Source organism: Mesoplodon densirostris, chromosome 17 (genome assembly GCF_025265405.1).
Source record: "Mesoplodon densirostris isolate mMesDen1 chromosome 17, mMesDen1 primary haplotype, whole genome shotgun sequence".
NCBI classification, from domain to species: domain Eukaryota; kingdom Metazoa; phylum Chordata; class Mammalia; order Artiodactyla; family Ziphiidae; genus Mesoplodon; species Mesoplodon densirostris.
In genome coordinates, this window is record NC_082677.1 from 8,427,471 (window position 1) to 8,439,903 (window position 12,433).

General features: G+C 37.0%; 1 protein-coding gene across 1 annotated transcript in view; it reads left to right on the forward strand.

Moving 5' to 3' along the window:
• Nucleotides 1–12,433, forward strand: part of FRY (FRY microtubule binding protein) — a 323,927-nt gene that overhangs the window by 163,302 nt on the left and 148,192 nt on the right. The window contains exons 4-8 of the mRNA XM_060079899.1: nucleotides 530–669; nucleotides 5,371–5,461; nucleotides 5,688–5,767; nucleotides 5,885–5,965; nucleotides 10,814–10,982. Coding sequence (XP_059935882.1) covers nucleotides 530–669; nucleotides 5,371–5,461; nucleotides 5,688–5,767; nucleotides 5,885–5,965; nucleotides 10,814–10,982 — 561 coding nt within the window. The remainder of the gene's footprint in view (nucleotides 1–529; nucleotides 670–5,370; nucleotides 5,462–5,687; nucleotides 5,768–5,884; nucleotides 5,966–10,813; nucleotides 10,983–12,433) is intronic.

Here is a 12,433-nt window from a genome sequence, read left to right on the forward strand (position 1 = left end):
CTACTGATTCATTGAGTCTAATTTGGGGTACACCTCAGATTAGTTTATGAATGATTATTGGCAGAAAACCATACATTGCATTACCACTTAGGTTATTTGTTTGGGGGATAGACTTGCTTATTTCACCTAAGCCATTAAGGTAATCATATTAATTAATGTATTTATTTATATAACAAGCATTTTTGAGGACCTAAGTAGTACCAGTCACTGTATTTCTTAGATGCTGTGGGAAAATAATTTCTTTGCAGTCCATGAATAACCTGTATGCAATTAACATCTGACTTCTAGAATGAAAGGGAGTCAAAGTAATTATCTTTCTTAAACCACAAAGTTATTATATTAGGAACATCTGTCAACAGTAAGAAACGGGTTCTTGGGAATGTACTATTAAAGATTATTAAGGAGAGGACTGTGATAAATAAGAAAATTTTGTAGTGACTACGGTTTGGAGTTATTTGTGAAATAAAAAGTTTCTCAGTAATTGGCAGTGCCACCAAAGCTTTTTAATCGCCTGCTTTTCTCTCTGTAGGTCATCAGTTCAATGAGCTCCCTTTCTGAGTACTGCCTGCCTTCCATTCTACGTACGTTATTTGACTGGTATAAAAGGCAAAATGGCATTGAGGATGAATCGCATGAATACAGACCAAGAACCAGCAATAAATCCAAAAGGTACACTTCTCTTCTGTAAGGATTATGAGGATTATAGTTTTTTCTGTCTTTATTTTTCTTTCTTTTTTTTTTTTTTCTTTTTTTTGTGGTACATGGACCTCTCACTGTTGTGGCTCGCGGGCCCAGCCGCTCCGCAGCATGTGGGATCTTCCTGGACCGGGGCACGAACCCGTGTCCCCTGCATCGGCAGGCAGACTCTCAACCACTGCGCCACCAGGGAAGCCCTCTTTCTTGTTCTTTCTTTCCTTCTTTTTCTTTCTTTCCTTTCTTTCTCTTTCTTTCTTTCTTTTCTTTCTTTCCTTCCTTTCTCTTTCTTTCTTTCTTTTCTTTTCTTTCTTGAAACAAACCAAAGTGGGAGTTGGGTGGCTTCTACATCTTCCTACCTCTTTACACATGAGCACCACCTTGTCTAGCGGGTGGCACATTTGGAGAATTTGTCACTGCCAGCTGTCACAGGTTGAAAATTCTTACACGGCCTTATTTTGACAGTGGTGGGGGCAGGTGTCAAGGACCCTAGGTAACCCTCTTGCCTGCTTCTGTCCTGGGCCCTCTCTCCTCCAGTCTGCACCTGAAGGCAGAAAGCCTGCAGCAGGCCCTGCACGACATTGCCTAGATATTTGGATCTGCGCTCGTAACCTTGAGTGCCCAGGGTACTGTAGTGCAAAGGACGCTGGGATGGACCTTAGAGGTAGTCATGGAGCTGCCACTAATTAGCCATGTGGCTTTGGCGAGCTCCCCAGCAGCTCCCCAGCTCCCAGCCTTTTTGTGACAAAGGGGGAAGTCCGATCACCCCATCTCTAACTTCCCTTCTAGCTGAGAATTTTGTTGATTGGATTTGAAAAGTGGAACTTGCTGCTACATGAGTTCTTCAGCCATAAAACTTAAGATTCTCGTTCTGTCCAATGAATGTATGTCCCCCAGAATTTTAGGTAAATATGTATAATTTCATATGTTTGAAATCAACCTATTATAGCAAGGTAGCAAATATAAGAAAGTTTAATACATTTACCTTTCTTTAAAAAAAATGAGATTTTTCAAAGCACTTAGATTTCTCCACATGGGTTATACATTTTTTAATGCTTTTAAAGACAATATAACTGAAATTAATCACTCAGAAAATCAGATATTAACTCCTACTTGTGAGTGATTTATCCCTCTCATTTTTCTTGACACTCCTAGTACTTAAAAATATGTAAACTTCTCTTGAAATTGAAGACCTATTATTTTACCAAATTACATTTCATCTGAACTTGTAATTTCATTTTGTAATATGCTTGAGTCTATTCAAGATTCGTTTACTTATCATTTTGTTTGGGGGAGAGATTAATAACTTTTGCATATTGAATAATTATTTTAGTTGAAGAAGAATTTTTTTAAATGGAGATATAATTCACATACCATAAACTGCGTCCTTTTAAAGTGTGTAACTCAGTGTTTTTAGTATATTCACAAGGTTGTGCAGCCATCACCACTGCCTAATTCAAGAATATTTTTATCGCCCCCAAAAGAAACCCCATACCAATTAGCAATCTCTCATAAATATTTTTAATGTATCAAAGTTAAAGGTAAAATTTCAATCCTGTGTCTGAAAACGGTTCAGCCTGTATGATTAATAAATTAATGGCGTCATTTTAGTATTTCCCCCTATTTCATGTTAGCTTATGAATAGATACTAAAACTTTCTAGGGGTGGAGAGTGGCTCAGTTTTAGTGAGTTGAATTAAGTGAGTTTTAGTTTTGTCCTGTTTTGTCAGAATTTAGTTACTAAAACTAGATTGTTCATGAATTGATTTCTTTATGGATTGAAAAGAATAGCTTTTTAGGTTGTATTACTGATTATTTCCAGGAGATCAGAGTAATTGCCGAGATCAAACAGAGAATCGGGACAGTGAAGTTCAACTCAATTGCATTTTAGTTAGCACTTGAAAGTTTAAAATAAGAGAGAGAGAATGTGTGTTTGGGACAAAGCCAAAAGAATGAGGGTCTCTAGAACATGACATAGCTAATAATGAGGGTTTCTCTTAATAGAAACAAGAAAAGAGGAACTTAAGGAAGAAGCATAAGCAACTGAAAACAGTCAAATGTGATGGATGTGTATTTGGGTTATGATTCCTTTTTTTTTAACATCTTTATTGGAGTATAATTGCTTTACAGTGGTATGTTAGTTTCTGCTTTATAACAAAGTGAATCAGTTATACATATACATATATCTCCATATCTCCTCCCTCTTGTGTCTCCCTCTCACTCTCCCTATCCCACCCCTCTAGGTGGTCACAAAGCACCGAGATGATCTCCCTGTGCTTTGTGGCTGCTTCCCACTAGCTATCTATTTTACGTTTAGTAGTGTATATATGTCCATGCCACTCTCTCACTTTGTCACAGCTTACCCTTCCCCCCTCCCCATATCCTCAAGTCCATTCTCTAGTAGGTCTGTGTCTTTATTCCCGTCTTACCCTTAGGTTCTTCATGACCTTTTTTTTTTCTTAGATTCCATGTATATGTGTTAGCATACGGTATTTGTTTTTCTCTTTCTGACTTACTTCACTCTGTATGACAGACTCTAGGTCCATCCACCTCACTACAAATAACTCAATTTCATTTCTTTTTATGGCTGAGTAATATTGCATTGTATATATGTGCCACATCTTCTTTATCCATTCATCCGATGACGGGCACTTAGGTTGCTTCCACCTCCTGGCTATTGTAAATAGAGCTGCAACGAACATTTTGGTACATGACTTTTTTTGAATTATGGTTTTCTCAGGGTATATGCCCAGTAGTGGGATTGCTGGGTCGTATGGTAGTTCTATTTGTTGGGTTATGATTTCTAAGATTAGTATAGTATAAACATTTTGACTGCCAAATAAATTTGTCAGATGCCTCTGGCTCCTCCTGGCAGTTAGATGTCAAACCAGCAATAAAGTTGAATTCATTATTGGAAAGATATATATCTTCCTTTTATTTGAAAGCATAAATGGGCTTATTAAATAAAACAGAATCAGGAGTTTAAAATTTCGTTTCTACCAAGATTTTTTTGCTACTTTTTCAAGTTCCTCTGGCCCCTTTTGGAGACCCCTTACTATAGCCCTCTTCTCTCTACTGCTGCTGGCTGTCTTTGAGAGTTTTCCCTCCCTGTGGTCTTCAGACTTCCTGTTTCTCTTCTCCATGATGTAATTTCTGGGTCAGACTTGTGGACGCCCTCTTTTTAATGCAGCTCCATATGTTTTCCTCTCCTCCCTTCGTCTGGCAGCAGCACGTTCTAGTTCTAGTGGGTCTTGGAGGGCTCCAGATGGATGGTTTGGTCCATTGCTCTTTCTCCTGGCAGGACTGTTTGTAAATGATCCTGAATGAATGAGTTCCTGCCTGGTCCATATGTTTCCCCTTGAAAGTTAAAGCTGCAGCTTCCCTCGTTGACCTGCTCTGTCATCTACCAGGCTTAACTGGACTTGCTCAAGGCTGCAGAGCTCCTCCAGAGTTCTTTTTTATATCTTTTATATGCTTTCCTCTCATTCCCTCTTGACTGAAGAGAAAAACATGCCGTATTTAAAATAGTCTTGATTTATTTTGAACATATCTGCCTGACAAATCCAAATTCTGTCATCCTTTCTCGTTGCTTGTATTTAATATGCAAGTACTGAGCAGTTGTATGTTTGGGAGACTCCACTAAAGACACGTTTTCTCTTAATACTCAAGCAAACCTTAGTATAATTACTATTATTATTTCCATTTTGCAGATGGAAAAATTACTGGTAAGTAGAAGAGGCGTAATTTTCACCCAGGACTGTTCTACACCAAAACCAACCTCTTTTTTTTTTAGTTTATTTTTTATACAGCAGGTTCTTATTAGTTATCAATTTTATACACATCAGTGTATACATGTCAATCCCAATCGCCCAATTCATCACACCACCACCCCCAAACCAACACTCTTTACCACTATTCTGTGCTAAGGAACTTTGCAGTCACTTCAGTTGCTCAGTTCCAAATCAGTCCTCAGTACATTAGAGAAGCAGGAAATGAAGGGAAGGGGGTATGAACTCACATTTCTCTCCTCCTGACGGTGCTAATTCTGCTCCCTAACTTTGGAATAAGTTCCAATGACTCCACTTTGCTCCTCCTACCTCTTCTTCTATCTGCTTTGTAATCTTTCTCTCTTCCACCACTCCCTCACATCTTCTTTCTTCCTCGCATAAATCTCAAGTGGCAAAAGGTCAAGAGGAAAGGGACAGGGGAAAAGAAACGAAATGTAATGCTGATCCTTTCTCCTCCCACTGCGGTCCTGATTCCATAGGTAATCATATTATTTCTTTCCGTTGTTTAACTCTTCACAAGATCCTCTCAGGGTCTACCTCTAGCACAGGAGCCCTGTATCATGTTTGTTTCCATTTTACAGATGATAGGTTTCCTGTGTTGAAAGGTACCTTAGAAAAGTCCACAAGATGAAACTGTAGACTCACAAATAGCTACCCAAGTTGACATGGTTGGATATTTAAAACATGAAGTCAAATATTCAAATCCAGTGTTTGTGCACTGCACCAGACTGATCATAGGAATAACTTCAGTGTGTATTTACCACTGCAGTTTCTTCGTAACAGAATTGGTTTGCAGTCCACTGGGGATGAGTCCTAGATTTTTGGATGAATTACATCACTCTGAGGATATTTTCAGTGCCCATTTAATGTGAATATTTTAAATTTTACAGTGATGAACAGCAGCGAGATTATTTAATGGAAAGACGGGACCTCGCCATTGATTTTATTTTTTCTTTAGTATTAATAGAAGTTTTGAAACAGGTAGGTCATTAATTTAATGTTACTTTAGATAAGATTTATTTATCTAAAAACTACTTATGTTTTTAAGGTCAAGTTTATTAAATTGTTCATGAATTTCAAATACTATGTCATATGAATTATATTTATTGATTGTTAAAGGCCATATATAGTTCATTGTAAGTACTCTTACTGATTTGATCTTTAATATTCCCTTCCAAGTTAAGAGCCATCTTTTTTTTTTTTCCAGATTCCACTTCATCCTGTAATAGACAGTTTAATACATGATGTTATTAACTTGGCTTTCAAGCACTTTAAGTACAAAGAAGGGTAAAGTAATTTGTCATCTTCGAATTTGAAGAAGTTGGGTACTTAAAACTAAATCAAGTTTGCTCTTTTCAGATGACCTGGGGGGATTCCTAACTTGTCTAATTGTATGTTATTTAGGTACCTTGGTCCTAACACTGCCAATATGCACATTGTGGCAGACCTGTATGCAGAAGTCATTGGAGTGTTGGCACAAGCTAAGTAAGTGAACCTCAGAATTGTTCACCATAAGAACATGAGTGCCTCTTCTGCGCCAACCCAGCCCTACTCTCAGGAAGGGGGAGGGTGTGAACTTACCAGAAACTAGGGTTTATTTATGCTGTGTGTGCCCTGTCTCTGAGCCTCACAAGAAGCTCCCCAGGGCAAGTACCAAGTCTTTTTCCAATTTGTTTTCTCCTTTAGCTTTTTCACTTGGCAATTGGGCCAGATCCTACCAAGAGTCCATGAGTTTCAGACTATTGCATCCAAGAAAGAAATGAACTAACCAAAGTACTTTTCTTCCTGCTTAATTTTCCAAAGAAGTTTATCAGTTTTAAAAGTTTTGTTTTCTATATTCCATGAGTGGGTGGTTACGATATAGCATCCATGAGTGGGAAAATTCCATTCTAGAATGTGCCTTTACTATAGACCTTACTTAATTCAGCTGAGCTAAAAATGTCCAAGACTCTGTCATGGAAACAAGTCAGAAAATTCTCATTGCTAAATATATCTGGCCCCATAACACTACTTAGCAGGCTAGAACAAAGTGGTATTAGACTATTAGCAATAATATACTTCTTCCAAAAGTGATGTCACACCCTATTCACCCATCTTCATCTTATTCAACCCTGAGGCAAATCAGGCAAGATCCTGAATTTCTAGGTTAGGCAAAGGAAGCCAGAGACATAATGTGAATCCAAGCCAAGAGGCCAGCTTGGAGCAACAGTGATGCCCTGATCTTTGTGAAATTGAAACCCTCAGAAAGATTTGTATCTTCAAGAGATGGAATTTCCTAACTTAGCAGTGTGGAAACACTCAATTTATCACAAAACAAAAATTTTTTAAAGTACTTACTCAACACCTTTAGCTAGCCAAAACATAGTCAAGAACTCAGGAAACAGACCCCCAAAACTCCTTGAGGTGACTTATTTAATCTAACCCTGTTTGTCTATTCATCTTGACTACCTATTTTTTTCTAACACATAAAACATCAGTACTAGATGGAAGAGACTTATACACTGACTCCCTGAGAAATATCAAGCTCAAAAACTGACAGCAACAGAGAGGAAAGAGAAACTGGCCAAAGCATACATAAGAACTAAACATTAGAGTTACCTGGACCATTTTACATGAGAATATATATTGTACTTTTATTATAGCCCATTGTAATAATTGTAGTTCATGAAAAGAAAAGTGCAATGCGTTTTGGAGAGATTTCCATTGCAATTAAATAATAAAAGTATTGGCTTTTTGAAGGAATAATCTACAGTTATCTGGCAAATTAACTCATGTGTCTACCTCATTCCTAGAAAAGATCAGAAAAATGAGTTGTTAATATATATTTTGGCTGCTTTGTCAAACCCTGGAAATCTCATCATATTCCTTTGTAATTACCCCAGGCTAACTCTCTTATACAATCATTTGGAAAGTTTAATATGCCAGAAATGACTTCTTGTGTTTTTCTTATTTTTGTGAACTGTTCATAACAGTATCAGTTACCATAGAATGACTTGCCTTAGCTACACCGATTTTCAGTTGGTTGAGAATGAATTGAGAGACAACGTCATAATTAAGGCAACATTCTAAGGTTGTAGGAACTTCCGTATTAGGTCTGATTGATGATCCACTGAGCCAGTGTTTTCTTGCCAACAAGGACTTTTTAAAATTTTCATGTCAGTATTTGTCTCAATTCTGCAATAGTAGGCTATAATAAATGCCTCAATTTGGATAATGCTCTAGTACTTTTTAGTCACAAGAAAACGCTTTCACCAGTGGCTTCTTGCAGTAATTGCAGTAATATATAGTAATCCCATTGATAAATTCTTAACCAGTCAGTATAGAGTTAACCTTTATTGATAGACAGTACAGTCTTAAACTGGTGTCATACTACAAATTATCACATTGCATTCTTCTCATAAGTACACCAGGACCATTACTTTATTGTCGCCTTAGAAAATTACTGTTTCCTTTGTTCTCAGTGGGGAAAAAAAGGATGTATGCCTATTTGGTATAGGATGGTTATCTTTTTTTAAAAATAAACTTGAGTAGTGTAACAATTCTAATTTTAGATTTTATATCTAGATCACAGGGGTAATGTACATAAAATATCTTCTTCATTCTGACTTTAGATATTAATATTTAGTTTGGTCTTTACGTTTTAGCAGAATCACTATTTTTAATCTTACTAGTGATAATGTGCTCAATTCCTGTCATTAAGGGAAAAAAATTTTTTTTTTTGCTATTAAGTGATATTCACCCAGGGTCTTGACTTTTTCAAAGTCAATTAAGTTAAAATTAGATTTTTTAAAGTAAGTTTTTTGGATTAAAATCTGACATATTCATTTAAATAGCAATGATTGCTTGTAAGATTCATTCCAAAACTGCTCTGTCTTTATGTGATATTATTTTAATATATATATTCTTATACTCTCACTTTAATAATGTATACTATACATTTTAAAGCAGAAGACTGAGTAATCATTTAGTTACTGTATTTACTAAAGAATACTAAACACTCTAGGCGTGGTCATTGAAAAGAAATTTATTTTTCCCTAAAATTATTTTAAGGGAAAATAGATTTTAAGTGCAAACAGATTTTTGGATTATTTTTATTTTAAAATAACATGTTTATGTCATGTGGGACTTTTTAAAGTAAAAGATAGCTATATTTATTTTTAAATGAGAAATAAATAGAGTTTTAGCCACTAACTTGTGAGAATACTGAAATAGTGAGGTGTACAAATAACCTGCCTTTTCCTCCCTCTCCTTGTTTTAGTCACGGATTAGAAAAGGAAAACACACTTTCTAAGTATCATGTGATCCTTAAAACAATATAACTCTAAGCTGTAAAGTTACTTTTTTCTTTTAAAGTCTCACATTTCAAAATTAAAACCATAGATTTTTTTTTTTTTTTACTGTTTGGAAATAATTTGAAATAAAATATAATTTTTAAAAATCTAGTTTTTATAGATTTTATAAATTTTTATAATCTTGATTGAAAGTGTCACTTCCTTCGCTTTGCTATGCCATTTCTGCTTCCTGTCCTTCATCTGTCTCTGCCTAAAACCTCTGTTCACCCTTTACCCTAACAAAAATCACCTCTGAAATCTTTGATTATCCAGCTGGAAAGAGCCCCTTCCTTCTCCAGTGCCCCCAGAGCCTCTTCAGGTGTATTATTCACATAAAGGACAGTGTGAAATATGAGAAAGTGATTTGGCCTGGGGCATTTAACCTCCCTGAAGGACCAGAGAGATCCAGGCAAAGTCCCAGGCCCATGCTAACATACCTCATAAATAATAATACTGGTTATTATTCTTATTAAAATTATTACTATTATTCACATGGCTCATGGTCAGTGCTACATTGTCTTATCTTTCCAGTTGAACTGTATACTGTTCTAAATAGACAGGGACTACATTTCACAGCTCATGACTGTCTAAGGCAGCTACAAAATCGTGGAAATTCCTGGAATTCACATCAGAAGATCAGGAAGTCTCATCTTTTTCACTTTGACCTTCCAATCTGTTTCTTCATTCATAAAATGGAAACGCATTCACTACCTATTTTCTGCTCCATCGCCTTCTTAAAATCTTTTTCTTTTGTGTGCAGCAAACGTAAAGAAAAATCCATAAGTTGTTTAGAAAATACAAACAATTTTAACAGATTGTTACCAAATGAACTCCATGTAACCTCCTGCATTCCAGCTGAGAACGAGAAAATTGCCAGCTCTCACGAAGCCCGTAACAGCCAACTTGCCAATTATACACCTCTTGCACTGCCTTTTGGTGACACCATATCTGTATGTTTACCACCTCCCTTATATGTCCTAAAATTTCTGCTTTGAGGTGTCAAAAGTTGCGATTCCCAAACTTCTGGGATTCTATTAATTGGCCTTTAACTTTTATAGTCTGTGATTATTCCCCTCTGTGATCATGCCTTGCTCCTAATTGATCCTTTGCAGAAACTCAGGCTGATAGTTTCAGGAAACAAAATACAATGAGTCTTAGAATGCTTTCCTTGTTTTTCCTTTTTTTAACCAAGTCAAACCAGCCATCTCAGAAATAGTTTGGATAACTTGTTTGTATATGTTCCTTTACCCTTAGGCACTTTGACAATCTGCTACTTTCCATCCTCTTAGGATCTATTCTCTTTTTAAACTCTTTATGATGATGTTGTTGTAATAATGTTGTTAATTATTAATATTATTTTACCTTCAAACAATATAAATACCTTAAGTTCCTTGGGGACTGTGTCTTTTTATTTGTAAAATCCCATACATGATTAGAGAGCTTTTAGAGATGATTTGAATTTTCCCATTACTAGATTTTCCTTCAACCTGAAAATATTTTTTTCAATAATCATTAACCTAAAACTATAAAAGAAGCAACAACAGAAAACTGTGGAAATGGATGTAGGACTATTACTTAGCGTTATTTGCTGTCATTGTCAGAAATACCTGGCCTCCTATGTTATGGCTCATCTTCTCACAGTTCGATACTTCAGGCCCTCGGGGTCTGTAAGTACCTGGGAAATTGCTAAGCCTGAGGAAATGGAGCTTTTCATCACGCTCAGTTTAAGAGCTGAACCATTTTGAGAGGCTCTAAATAACCTTGGATCTTCTCCCTAGCCTGAAGGAGACGTTGAGCATCTGATAGAATAAGAGAAGAAAGGAGAAGATGGGACTCTTTACTAACTCCTCCATATCAAAACCTTTACAAGATGACAGCCGTTGTACTTCAGCTGATTCGAAGGTCCCCGTCACTGTGCTCTGTCACTCTTAGATGCTGGGGACCTGCATTACAGTTACTTTCCTACCCATTATTTGATAAATCACTCACGTTCTCTTGTTAGATTCCCTGCTGTAAAGAAGAAATTCATGGCAGAGCTCAAAGAATTACGACACAAAGAACAGAGCCCGTATGTTGTGCAAAGCATTATCAGCTTGATAATGGGGATGAAGTTCTTTCGAATTAAGATGTATCCGGTGGAGGACTTCGAGGCCTCTCTCCAGTTTATGCAGGTACTGTCTTGGGCAGGAGAACTAAGGGGCTGTCAGCTTGAAGCATCTGCCTTCCTCAGAGTGACTGACCTGGACTGTGAGAACCCATTCGCTCGCCCATATGGAAAAAAATCCTATGCTTTTCCCTCAATAATTCATACAGGGCTTCGGAACGAAGTAATAGAGTTTCAGGCACTTAATTTCATTTTTAAACTCATATCACCTTTGGAGTAGGGTATACAGTGGAATCTTATTTGTAGACTTCTTTTTTCTCTTTTTTACCCATTGGCTGCATATTGTTCTGTTAATAAAATATAGCTGATTTTTTACTTTTGGAGATCGATAGCATTGAGTTGGTGATGTTAATATTTCCAGGCATCAGAACTTTAAGTAATGATATCTTTTTTACTCATGCTATAAAAAGGAATCAATTTTTAAAAAATCAAGTAAACCATACAGGTTTAGGTGTCTGTGACACAGTGTTCACCATTATGTACTAAAAAAAGAATTATTGCTAATGAGGATTTCCCAGAATACACAGCTCTATTAGTTTTTCTGTGTGTGTGTGTGTGTGTGTGTGTGTGTGTGTGTGTGTGTGTGTGTGTTTTGTTTTGTCTTGTTTTTTTGGCCACGAGGCAGGCATGTGGGATCTTAGTTCCCCGACCAGGCATCCAACTTGTGCCCCCTGCATTGGAAGCGCAGAGTCTTAACCACTGGAATGCCAGGGAAGTCCGCACAGCTCTATTAGATTTTATAAAACTTTAGTATCTAAAGGGATTTTTTTTTCTAATGCTGCTGTGAATTAGATCTAGTGAGGATCTTAATAAAGAGTTTAGATACAGGGGTTAGGAGTGTAGGTTGTACCACTTCATACCCACTAGGATGGCTATGAGCAAAAGGACAGACAACAGCAAGTTATCTGTTGGTGGGGATGCAGAGAAATTGGAACCCTCATACACTGCTGGTGGGAATGTAAAACAGCACAGCAGCTTCTGAAACAGTTTGGCAGTTCCTCAAATGTTTAAATCTAGAATTACTATATAATCCAGTAATTCCAATTCTAGCTATATAGCCAAGAGAAATGAAAATACATGTCCACACAAAAACTTGAATGCAAACGTTCATAGCAGCATTATTCATAATAGCAAATGTCCAGGCTAGGCAAATCGGTAGAGACAGAAAGTAGATTAGTTGTGTAGGGCTGGAGGAGGACGCTGTGGATGCAGAGGTCAGGGATGCCTGCTAACAGGTGCAAAGTTTCTTCCTGGGATAATGAAAAGGTTCTAAATTTGATTGTGGTGAAAGATGTACAATTGTGAATATATTAAAAGCTATCAAGTTATATACTTTATAAGGGTGAATTGCATGGTATGTGAACTGTATCTCAAAAAAGCAGTTTAGGGCTTCCCTGGTGGCAGAGTGGTTGAGAGTCCATCTGCTGATGCAGGGGACACGGGTTCGTGCCCCGGCCC